At 46.4% G+C, this 14,370-nt stretch overlaps 1 protein-coding gene across 1 annotated transcript in view; it reads right to left on the bottom strand.

Moving 5' to 3' along the window:
* Positions 1–13,476, bottom strand: part of septin4b (septin 4b) — a 41,752-nt gene extending 28,276 nt beyond the window's left edge. Inside the window, exon 1 of the mRNA XM_066651901.1 lies at positions 13,382–13,476. Coding sequence (XP_066507998.1) covers positions 13,382–13,384 — 3 coding nt within the window. The 5' untranslated portion in view covers positions 13,385–13,476. The remainder of the gene's footprint in view (positions 1–13,381) is intronic.
* Between the last annotated feature and the right edge of the window lie 894 nt (positions 13,477–14,370).

The raw sequence follows: 14,370 nt of genomic DNA, 5'->3' as shown, positions 1-14,370 counted from the left end.
TTCTCTGTCGTTTAGCTGCACCAAGCTGTGACTGGCACCCCAATGACCACAGTAGCCCAGAGTCCACACATCTGGAAGCTCACAAACAAAGACGCCCAAACACAAACCCAAACCTGGCAGTCGTCTGCCTTCCACAGACGCCACTCCTCACTGCAGACACACATCTACTGTGAGGCCTCGCTTTAAACATCTGTCATCTAAACATCACAAATCTTACATCAAAAAAACAATGTTAATAAACAAGCACACTCCAGGGGTCCCTACTGGATTGGAGGGGGGCTCTGCTTGCACAGCTAACATCAGGGACGTCCAGCTTCATCCAACAGGAGGCAGCACTGGAATCATAGTTCAACTCAACAGCTTTATATTCAATCAATCGTCCATACACTTACCCACCCAGTCACTCACTCACACACACTCACCCACACCAACTCAGTCACTCGTCAACTCACTCAACAACACACACACTCACACTCACCAACTCAGACTCACCCTCTTACTCACTCACACACATTCACCAACACACTTACCCACTCAGACTCACCCACTGACTCACCAACTCACACACACACATTCACCAACACACTCACCCACTCAGACTCACCCACTGACTCACCAACTCACTCACACACATTCACCAACACACTCACCCACTCAGACTCACCCACTGACTCACCAACTCACACACACACATTCACCAACACACTCACCCACTCAGACTCACCAACTCACACACACACATTCACCAACACACTCACCCACTCTGACTCACCAACTCACACACACACATTCACCAACACACTCACCCACTCAGACTCACCAACTCACACACACACATTCACCAACACACTCACACACTCAGACTCACCCACTGACTCACCAACTCACACACACACATTCACCAACACACTCACCCACTCTGACTCACCAACTCACACACACACATTCACCAACACACTCACCCACTCAGACTCACCAACTCACACACACACATTCACCAACACACTCACACACTCAGACTCACCCACTGACTCACCAACTCACACACACACATTCACCAACACACTTACCCACTCAGACTCACCAACTCACACACACACATTCACCAACACACTCACACACTCAGACTCACCCACTGACTCACCAACTCACACACACACATTCACCAACACACTTACCCACTCAGACTCACCCACTGACTCACCAACTCACACACACACATTCACCAACACACTTACCCACTCAGACTCACCCACTGACTCACCAACTCACTCACACACATTCACCAACACACTCACCCACTCAGACTCACCCACTGACTCACCAACTCACACACACACATTCACCAACACACTTACCCACTCAGACTCACCCACTGACTCACCAACTCACACACACACATTCACCAACACACTTACCCACTCAGACTCACCCACTGACTCACCAACTCACACACACACATTCACCAACACACTTACCCACTCAGACTCACCCACTGACTCACCAACTCACACACACACATTCACCAACACACTTACCCACTCAGACTCACCCACTGACTCACCAACTCACTCACACACATTCACCAACACACTCACCCACTCAGACTCACCCACTGACTCACCAACTCACACACACACATTCACCAACACACTTACCCACTCAGACTCACCCACTGACTCACCAACTCACACACACACATTCACCAACACACTTACCCACTCAGACTCACCAACTCAGACACACACATTCACCAACACACTCACCCACTCAGACTCACCCACTGACTCACCAACTCACACACACACATTCACCAACACACTCACCCACTCAGACTCACCCACTGACTCACCAACTCACACACACACATTCACCAACACACTCACCCACTCAGACTCACCCACTGACTCACCAACTCACTCACACACATTCACCAACACACTCACCCACTCAGACTCACCCACTGACTCACCAACTCACACACACACATTCACCAACACACTCACCCACTCAGACTCACCCACTGACTCACCAACTCACACACACACATTCACCAACACACTCACCCACTCAGACTCACCCACTGACTCACCAACTCACACACACACATTCACCAACACACTTACCCACTCAGACTCACCCACTGACTCACCAACTCACACACACACATTCACCAACACACTTACCCACTCAGACTCACCCACTGACTCACCAACTCACACACACGCATTCACCAACACACTCACCCACTCAGACTCACCCACTGACTCACCAACTCACTCACACACATTCACCAACACACTCACCCACTCAGACTCACCCACTGACTCACCAACTCACACACACACATTCACCAACACACTTACCCACTCAGACTCACCCACTGACTCACCAACTCACACACACACATTCACCAACACACTTACCCACTCAGACTCACCCACTGACTCACCAACTCACACACACACATTCACCAACACACTTACCCACTCAGACTCACCCACTGACTCACCAACTCACACACACACATTCACCAACACACTTACCCACTCAGACTCACCCACTGACTCACCAACTCACTCACACACATTCACCAACACACTCACCCACTCAGACTCACCCACTGACTCACCAACTCACACACACACATTCACCAACACACTCACCCACTCAGACTCACCCACTGACTCACCAACTCACACACACACATTCACCAACACACTTACCCACTCAGACTCACCCACTGACTCACCAACTCACACACACACATTCACCAACACACTCACCCACTCAGACTCACCCACTGACTCACCAACTCACTCACACACATTCACCAACACACTCACCCACTCAGACTCACCCACTGACTCACCAACTCACACACACACATTCACCAACACACTTACCCACTCAGACTCACCCACTGACTCACCAACTCACACACACACATTCACCAACACACTCACCCACTGACTCACCAACTCACACACACACATTCACCAACACACTTACCCACTCAGACTCACCCACTGACTCACCAACTCACACACACACATTCACCAACACACTTACCCACTCAGACTCACCCACTGACTCACCAACTCACACACACACATTCACCAACACACTCACCCACTCAGACTCACCCACTGACTCACCAACTCACACACACACATTCACCAACACACTTACCCACTCAGACTCACCCACTGACTCACCAACTCACACACACACATTCACCAACACACTTACCCACTCAGACTCACCAACTCAGACACACACATTCACCAACACACTCACCCACTCAGACTCACCCACTGACTCACCAACTCACACACACACATTCACCAACACACTCACCCACTCAGACTCACCCACTGACTCACCAACTCACACACACACATTCACCAACACACTCACCCACTCAGACTCACCCACTGACTCACCAACTCACTCACACACATTCACCAACACACTCACCCACTCAGACTCACCCACTGACTCACCAACTCACACACACACATTCACCAACACACTCACCCACTCAGACTCACCCACTGACTCACCAACTCACACACACACATTCACCAACACACTCACCCACTCAGACTCACCCACTGACTCACCAACTCACACACACACATTCACCAACACACTTACCCACTCAGACTCACCCACTGACTCACCAACTCACACACACACATTCACCAACACACTTACCCACTCAGACTCACCCACTGACTCACCAACTCACACACACGCATTCACCAACACACTCACCCACTCAGACTCACCCACTGACTCACCAACTCACACACACACATTCACCAACACACTCACCCACTCAGACTCACCCACTGACTCACCAACTCACACACACACATTCACCAACACACTCACCCACTCAGACTCACCCACTGACTCACCAACTCACACACACACATTCACCAACATACTTACCCACTCAGACTCACCCACTGACTCACCAACTCACACACACACATTCACCAACACACTCACCCACTCAGACTCACCCACTGACTCACCAACTCACACACACACATTCACCAACATACTTACCCACTCAGACTCACCCACTGACTCACCAACTCACACACACACATTCACCAACACACTCACCCACTCAGACTCACCCACTGACTCACCAACTCACACACACACATTCACCAACATACTTACCCACTCAGACTCACCCACTGACTCACCAACTCACACACACACATTCACCAACACACTCACCCACTGACTCACCAACTCACACACACACATTCACCAACATATTTACCCACTCAGACTCACCCACTGACTCACCAACTCACACACACACATTCACCAACACACTTACCCACTCAGACTCACCCACTGACTCACCAACTCACACACACACATTCACCAACATATTTACCCACTCAGACTCACCCACTGACTCACCAACTCACACACACACATTCACCAACACACTTACCCACTCAGACTCACCCACTGACTCACCAACTCACACACACACATTCACCAACACACTTACCCACTCAGACTCACCCACTGACTCACCAACTCATACACACACATTCACCAACACACTCACCCACTCAGACTCACCAACTCACTCACACACATTCACCAACACACTCACCCACTCAGACTCACCCACTGACTCACCAACTCACTCACACACATTCACCAACACACTCACCCACTCAGACTCACCCACTGACTCACCAACTCACACACACACATTCACCAACACACTCACCCACTCAGACTCACCCACTGACTCACCAACTCACACACACACATTCACCAACACACTCACCCACTCAGACTCACCCACTGACTCACCAACTCACTCACACACATTCACCAACACACTCACCCACTCAGACTCACCCACTGACTCACCAACTCACTCACACACATTCACCAACACACTCACCCACTCAGACTCACCCACTGACTCACCAACTCACTCACACACATTCACCAACACACTCACCCACTCAGACTCACCCACTGACTCACCAACTCACACACACACATTCACCAACACACTTACCCACTCAGACTCACCAACTCACTCACACACATTCACCAACACACTCACCCACTCAGACTCACCCACTGACTCACCAACTCACACACACACATTCACCCCCACTTTAAAAAACTAAGTCTTGATTTGAACTGGATTTTATAAGGTCTTCAGCCTTTCAACTCATGTTTTTATATTACTGCAATGAAGAGGGAATTTGAAAGAGTGAAATGAACTTGAAAGTGAGTTATGGCGATGGGCAGGGCTTTGTTACGCTCGGGAAGAGCTCCCAGCATGCACCGCGGGCCCAGCTTTTCTCTTTTTGAGGGTGGGAGTAATATATATGATGCTTTCGCGTTGTTTATTGGTGTTTGGACCTATAAGGTCTTTCTTTGTAGCGAGAACTGTGTTTTGTCAGAGCCCTCACCCTCAGAGCAAGACACTGCAGCTTTAGTGAGGTTCCAGCTGAGTCAGAATTTGAGTGAGAACCTTATTCTCTGATGTTCTTTTATGATTTCAATTTTAATAAAAGGTGTTAAAGGCAATGTACTCATTTGCACAACACAACTCAATGTCACTGTCCACACACTTCTGAGCCCCAACTGTGGGTCATTCCACTGATCTGTCCTTTGAGAAACACCAGCAACAAATCAAACAGAATTGATGACTCGCCTTTGGGCTCCCAAATCATTTTCTTTCACAGATTTAGGATGTGCAGATCACAGAGTCGTCCTGTGAGCGCGTAAACAGACGATGTGGGCTTTTCCTTTCTATTTCTCAAGTCTCAGTGGAGAAATTCTCTGCCAGAATTCCACAATCACATGTGGAGGATTAACATGATTACTGCACAGGCTTAGTCCTTCCACAGCAGCTGAGACCGAGATGTAGGTTAAGAGCCAGTTTAGACCCTTTTTTCAGACTTTAGAGAATGAAGGGAAGGAAAGGAGGGATTACACGGTGGAGAAAGTACTGTTATTGAGCCCAGACAGAGGAACATGACTGTAAAAGGGCTGTGGAGGAAAGCAGGCGCTGTGGTTTGGTGAATGAAGGGATCTCAAGAAAGTGTTTCAATCGGATCAAATTAAAAATTATCTTCCTCACTGTTACTGATAGAGAGAGAGAGAGAGAGAGAGAGAGAGAGAGTGTGAGTGAGAGAGAGAATGTTGTCTGAGTGAAAGAGGGAGAGAGTGAGTGTGTGTGTGAGAGAGAGTGTGAGTGTGTGTAAGAGAGAGAGGGAGAGAGAGAGTATGTGTATGTATGAATGAGAGAAAGATAGAGAGAGAGAGATTGAGTGTGTGTGTGTAGGAGAGAGAGAGAGAGAGAGAGAGAGAGAGATACACTCACACAGAAAAGGAGAGAGAGGGAGAGTGTGTCAGAGAGAGAGAGAGACAGAGAGAGAGGGATCGAGAGAGAGAGATAAAGGGACATATACAGGAACAGGCCCAGACACTGTAATAACACTGTAAAGCAAAGTAGACATTGTCAAATCTTTTCGGATCATATTCCCAAACATAATTAAAATGCCTTCCTTATCCATGTTTATGTTGCGTGGTCAGTGGGCAGAGTGTGTGTGTGTGTGTGTGTGTTGGGTCTGCAGTAGCCTTCCTGACATTGGCAACACAATTTTTTTTAGGATTGATCAGAAGGATCTAAATTTGACTGGAGCAGTGGTCCAGACGGAGCAGAGTTCCACTGTACACTGCTCATTTGCATAGTCCCACCCATTACCACAGGCCATATATATATATATAGATGCTGCAAAACAGACTGTTCTGAACACAGTATTGTTGTGATGGCACAAGACCAATTCTATCACACACAACCAAGCAGTTTAGCCCCGCCCCTTCACTCAGAAGTTATAAGGAGTGTTTCAGTTCAGACACCTTCACCCAGTCCCTCACACCCTCACCCAGTCACAAACACGCACTCCATGTAAAAACATGTGTCTGTTCTGGTAAAACATTGTCCTCAAAAATCCACAATCGTGGACTGAGATGAAGAAATAAAGCTGTAAATCCGTAGAGTGAAACTTCTGTAAGATCTGCTCAAAGACCGTTCTGTAATTGCCTGACGTGGACAGGAACTGCTCCTGAAATAGCTCCTGATTCTGGCCCTGGCTGCGGATCTGAGGCCCCTCTGGACCCTGAATGGTGTCAGCTGTGGCGCAGGTGGTCTGTGTCTTTCATGAAGGAACGGAAAAGCACTGCAGGAGGTTTAGACTTCCTTTAAGAGCCCTCTCAGGATAAACATAAAAGCTGGGTTTATTTGAATGTAACTGTTGTTGTGGATTTGAAATTGCAAGTGTATAAGAATGATCAGTAACTGGGCATACATGTATACACACTATACACACACACACACACACACACGCACACACACACACACACACGCACACACACCAATACAAACACACAGTATTCCAGAACAGCAGTGAAATGGAGTTAGATTTAAGCCAAAATGTATTGTATTGGTGAATTGTGATCTGAAGGCATACTTCAAGATTTGAATTAAAATTCCAAATGCCCATAGACCCCCAGAGACGCTGAGCGTCCGATGGGCGGGACAAAGCCCAACATTTATCCAATGACTCGTCTCATTTCACTGCACTTCGCTGCTTCGCTATTGAACTCTGTGAACGCTCAGCGTCCTCACTGTTTAAATCACTGTGAAGCTGCGGGAATGATTGAGAGGAAAGCTGCGTCTTTACCAGTGATAAGAAGCTGATTCTGAACAAAAGTTGAGCGTGTTGTAGTGCATATCTATTCAATGACATGTACACACAACAGTGTATATTTGATCACTTATTTTTTTACATTTTAGGGGAAGCTGAGCTCCCCTTGCAGTCTTAGAGCAATCGCCTCTGGCTTCAAGTCATTTATCAACAGAGTGTAAAAAAATAGGTGGGGCCCCCAAAATAAAGCATTTCATTTCTGAGAGAGAGAGAGAGAGAGACCAGCTATATAGTAAACCCACTATTTATTACGGCACAGGTCTGTTCTAAAATGATCCTTGAACATTAAAATTCCTGAAATGCTGACTGCAAGCGCATGTTCACAAGGTATGAATTTCCCATTCATCTAAACCCTCCACTGTGCTTTGGAACGTCCGGGGGAAGCTGTGGCTTTTGTCTCCTGCTGTTTGTGAAGTGGAGCCTCCCATAGCCTCCTCCAGCGGTGCATCCTCTGTGTATCCTCTCAGCGTTTATCCCATTATGTCATTACAGCGAGACACTGCAGCTCGGGCCAGACAGAGTTCTAACAGGGGGCTGATACTGAGCGCTTCAGTACAGACCCTGCTACTGTAGAGATGAGCACAGTAAATGAGCTGTGGTAAACTTGTTTAATCCCCATAGAAACAAAAATTAGCCCTAGGTCACCATTCCCAAAGTCTGACTTCCTCAAGAGGGGTGTAATTCCCAGCACTGCTATCAGAATAAGCTTTAGGGATGGTCACAGAAATGATAACAAAGACTCAGGGTTAAAAACAAAACAACACACCACTGACTCTACATTTTGTAGTTCCTAGAAAACACCAAGGGCTTTGTACTAAACAGGGTGACCATAATGGAATGTGGCAGGTTAAAAGAACTGATGAGTTTCAAACACTTAACAACATAAAAAATAGCGACTAGTGCAGGTAACTCTTATGTAACACACACATCATAAAGGATGCAGCCTTGGACGCAAAATCTAAGTGCAACAATTGTATTCAGTGCCATGCCTCGTCTTTCATCACTGTCAGACATGCCACAGGTTCCTGTCTGAGGGTCTGGCTCAGAACGCCCCGTCTCACTGCGGTTATTAAAAACAGGCAGAGAAATAACGTGAGGAGAAAGGCCACAGAGAGCCGACAGCTCATCAGTTCTGATCCTGAATTCTCTCAAGGTCCACCAAACATGTTTTCAATGCTCAAGTCCAAACACACAACATTAAAGGAATGTATCAGGGTTCAATCAAGTAACAGAAACAAACCGGAAAACAGCGTTTCCCGAAGACAAAGCAGAACAGAAGCGTAGTTTATGTGGGTTCCCAGGTTTAGCTAGTGTGGTTGCTAAGGTATTTCAGGTAGTTACTGTGGTATTACAGATGGTTGCTATAGTGCTTACAATCTTTTTTCAGGTGGTTGCTATGGTGTCCCAGGTGGTTGCTGAGGTATTTCAAGTTGTTGCTAGGGTTGTTGCAAAAGGTATTTCAGCTGGATGTTGTATTAAATGTTTTCCTTAAGTATGTGTTATGGTGTTGCTAAGGTGTTTCTATGTGTTGCTTTGACAAATGTACTTCAGGTGGTTGCCATGGCGATTGCTATAGTGTTTCAAATGGCAACAAAGGTGTCACAGTTTATAGTGGTTGCTAAGGTGTTTTAAGGCGTTTTTAAGGTGTCTTTGCTATGATATCCCAGGTGGTTGCTATGGTAATTCAGGTGACCTTTTAGTTGTGTTACAGCAACATTCCCTGCAGCACTCCATTGCTGCCCTAGCATTTACATTCCTTAATGAGAAGAAAGGGAAATTAATATGCATATTTACTTGTGAAAACAAAGACCATCCATATTCACAAAGCATTTTTCACAGGCCGAGTTCTCAAACCCAGTGAAGAAAAGAGATACACCACACTAAAATATCTTCAAACAGAAGGAATCAAAGAGCACGAGTGTGGTACGAGGCTCCATATGTAGCTACATATGTTGTGGAGCAGAACAGCGGCACAGCAGTGGGTGGGGTTCACTCTCACGATGTAGCTGTGGGTGGAAGCAGCTTAGAGAGTTTCGGATACAGATAAAAGTGATAACACATGGTCAGATCTCTGTTCTGGAGCTTAGTAAGGACGGCTCCGACCCGCAGCACCCACACAAACACACACACACATGCCTAAACATACATTCACAGACACAGCACTTCCCCCAAAACACACAGCGCACTGCACAGATGCCAAGATAAGACAGCTAAAAGCTCTCTGACATTCTGAAACACAATTACAGACACACACTCCTGATCCTCCATTGGGCTGCATATAATTAGCCTCCGAAATGCAATCTAAGGGTTCAGGTTTCATTGCTTTAACAAGAACGGAGGTTACGTTGCACTGGAACCTGCTGAACTGTGATAACAGCCATGTTCTGAGATGGCTAGTGTAACATCCATACGCAGCTATCTCTTTCAGTGTAATATTTACATTTAGGGCGTTTAGTAGATGCTCTCATCCAGATTGACTTACAAAACTACTCCACTGTCTTCTAAGGAAATATCCTGAATGGGTTTTATTAGTAAGAGTCCTAAAGACACCTGAAGCTCAGAATACAGGAGTCAGTGTAGCGATGAAGATACACAACCCTCACACACTACACTCCCGCCTCAACGTCGAATAATGTCAGAGTTCGGTTGTCTATAAATGTTTAATAAGAGCAGATCAGAGCTTATTTAATTTCTCTTGAAAGAGACAGGTCTTCAGTCTGCATGTGAAGACAGACAGCGGCTCTACAATTCAGACCCCAGTGTGAGTTCTGCAGGGCAGGGAAAAGTCTGAACATCTGTCTCCCCTGAATCTTAAATGATGGTGGGTTGGGTTAGTAGGTGGACACTGACATAACCCAAGCCTATAACATCTGAAAGTTGAGATTCCCGGTCGGCTCAGGGCCCACTGTGACCATGAACAGGATGAAGCATTTACAGCAAACGAATGAATGAATTGAATGAATGAAGCTCAAAGGTGGATGAGCATGAGCTGTTACTGTTTTTATCCTTCAACGTTTTTGTTTGTGATGGTTTATGTTTTTGTCTTTAATCTATGTGCTGTGTTCACTTTGTGTTTGAAATGTTCTTTATAAATGAATGAATTACTTAGTATTAATTCCTGCATTAAAATGAATGAACTTATTTCCAGGTTTTATGGGAATGCAGAAGGTTTTCACCTTTCTGGAAAGTAGTGCAAATATGTTAACACTCTAATTGACTCTAATCTAATAAGTCTCTAAAAGGCTCCTCATCTCAGACACCTCGTGATTCAAATATGGTAAGGGTGTAGAGTTAGCATGGATGGAGGTGACGTGTCCCACCAATATCCACAGATTACAGAATTGTCCGATAATTACAAAAAAAAAAAACCCAGATCTGTCGACATCTCATTAACGTAGAGGTGCAAAAAGGGTTAAATCACGTTCTCTACTCGAGTCCTGTCTCGCCGTAACACATAAGGCCAGTGTGATTGGCCGTGCCTTTCCCTGCTGTCACAGTCTCTGTAGTTTGGTTGTGAGCAGCGCCAACGTTGGAAGGAAAACTTTCCCGCCATAAGCGGGTGTTACTGTGCAAGACTCAGGTGCATCGTGGGTGACACACGGGGGTCAAAAGCAAGTGAGGATGGCAGGACAAAAGAAGTTGGACAAAAGTGACTATATTTCAAAGAAACGTGAAAAGAAAAGTCAAGTTCGCTAATAAAATGAGTCCATCATAATAACAGCAGGCTAAAACCATCTGTAGCTTTGAACATGGTTTGGAAATTAACTGCACGTCAAAACACCAATTGTGAACGTGACAACAGATCCCACCCACACCCGTTACTCCGAGCCTGAATCCCTAATATGGACCTGACACCAACCAAAAAAATTAAACATATGACGTCAGCGGTCTGTTGTCACTGTGTAACGCCCCTGGACTCTCTACAAGAAACTGGACAGCAGCTGCCAAACACGACAGCTGGGGTAAACAGCACAGCTAAATTTGCATCTCCACTCTGCTGTGAGGAATCTGACCCTTCTTTCCTCTGAAACAATAGCAGCTGAAAAATGTGTAACACTCTTCTTTACCCCACCCTCCAGAACACCACTGCCTTCACTCTGATGGTCACTGAAATCCAAACGTCATCAAAACCTCAGAGGTGTCTTAAAAATGAAGGAGGTGCAGCTGCACATGAGTCTGAGGTGGCATCCTCTATGTCAAGAGTGGGCTGTGGAGCAGTGTAATAACTTTGGGATGTGTTTGATAAACTCTTTTGACCAACAACTCATCACCCTACAGCCATATCTGAGCTCTGTAAAGTTCCCATGGCTGAATGCAATCAAATCCTCACAGAAATGTTCCAGTGTTTACTGTAATGCATCTGAGAGGAGGATAAACTGACTGTTCACACCCTTCATTTTGGAGAAAATATAGGAGGAGCAGGAGACTACGAACGTTTGGCACTCACCCACTCACAGCCGTGGACAGTTTCACACACCAGCCCAGTGAAGTCCCATCTGGGTGGAGTTTCCATGTTCTCCCTGTGTCTGCATGGGTTTCCTCTGGTGTCTCCGGTTTCCTTTCACTCTCCAAAAATATGGAGGTTAGGTGAAATGGCTTTAATTACTTTCCTGGTGTGAGTGCATGGTGTGTGTGAATGTGTATGTGAGTGAATGAGTGAATGTGTGCATGCCTGGAAATGACCCCAGTACCCGATATAGTCCTCCAGGTGGATGCTCATTGAGAGGTCGCTGTGCACGATTGGCTGTCGCTTCTCGCCTGTGTGTGTGTGTGGATTCATTGTTGAACAGGTGTGAGTGTCACTCTGTCTCTCCACCTTACAACATCTGTGTGTTTGGACTGTGAGAGGAAACCCACACAGACACAAGGAGAACACACACCACACTCCTCACCGATAGTGACCCGAGGAGAAAATCCCACCCAGGACCCCGAGGCAGAGCTCTGCTACTCATTTTTGGCAGCAGTCTCCTCCAAACTCAGATAAACATTATGAGAAACATCATGATGAATATCGAACATCATAAATGACCAGAGGAGGATGGGTCACCCCTTGTGAGCCTTGGTTCCTCCCAAGGTTTCTTCCTCAGCTGGGGGAGTTTTTCCTTGCCACTGTCGCCCCTGGCTTGCTCACTTGAGGGTTTTACATTTGTCTTTACATTTCATGTCAAATCTTGTCTTACTGGAATTCTGTGAAGCTGCTTTGTGACAGCATCAGTTGTGAAAAGCGCTATATAAATAAATTTGATTTGATTTGATTTGATAAAATTGCCCACCTTTACCATAAACCTCAGCATCTCTAATGTTTTTACACAGCTCCAAAAACAGCAATAAATAAATACATACATAAATAAATAAATAAAAACAGCTACATGGCTCACACAGGACTCATGCAGGAAGACCACCTGTGACATCAGCACATGCCATCTGCCCGCACAGCTAGCCAAGCTCTGACGTTAGCCATTAAATATCAGAAGCAGCTCTACACAAATCCAAACCTCGGCAAAACACACTACAAACACTACACTGCGCTGCGCTTCTGCGTCTCTAACGGAGGGTTACACTGCACACTGCATCACTGATGGATGCCATGCTTCACTTACCATGCTGCAGACTCCACCAACGGCAGCTACAATGACCTCAGAGAAGAGAAACACTCACACACACACATTAACAACACTCGCTCCTGCACCGGGAAACCTGACTTGGCAAGATAGCATTTGGAAAATAATCAGTGCTAAAGAAAGAGAGGGAAGCAGAGGTAGAGGTAGAGAGAGTGAAGGGTAGAATGCCTGTGATCTCAAGGAAGTGTGTGTGTGTGTGTGTGTATGTGTGTTTGGGGGTGGGGGGGGGGGGGGGGGGGGTAGACTTGCCTCTGTATAATAGACGTCAGGAAATACCAGCAGGAGCTGGAAATAAACGAGGGGCAGAAAGGAGGATAAGGAAGGAGTGGATAAAGCTCACAGGGAGGGGTTGTCCACAGGAGAACAAATCCCAGCAGGAAAATATGGTCAGCACATTTGCTGAACGTGCTCAGTTTATGCGGTCAAAGTTTACAGATGGACAGCTCTGGATTCCTTCTTACGCTCGACTTAAAGAGATCTGGCAGAAAGAGGAGGAAAGGGGAACAGAGCTAGCTTCAGAATTATAAACACAACATTATCAACAACAACAGCAACAACTCTTCCCACAGTTCAACAAAACCTCATACTGTGACTGTACTACTTTAAAAAAGCCAAAAATAAAATTCTATTTACTAGTCGTGTCAAGCATCAGAATATAGGAACCTGCAGATACAGATGTTGTTGGGTCTCACAGGGGGCCCTGTCCCTGTAGTCTGTGTGGACACCAATGCCTGGGTGCAGTAAGGGGGAGACTGTACTGAATAAACAGCAACGTCCTTCAAATGAGACGTAAAACCGACAGGGGTCAGTAAAGACCCCGGGCAGTTCCAGGAACAGAGTCTGGCTTGATATTACCCAGAATCTGCCATTGTCCTCCACTCTACGTCCTCCAGAATGTCCCTGTCTTCAATAAACCACTCTGTCCCTCCTTCTCATCTCCTCTCGACCTAATCGCTGGAGTGTGGTGA

Source organism: Hoplias malabaricus, chromosome X1 (assembly GCF_029633855.1).
Source record: "Hoplias malabaricus isolate fHopMal1 chromosome X1, fHopMal1.hap1, whole genome shotgun sequence".
NCBI lineage: Eukaryota > Metazoa > Chordata > Actinopteri > Characiformes > Erythrinidae > Hoplias > Hoplias malabaricus.
This window is presented reverse-complemented; position numbering and strand designations above follow the sequence as displayed.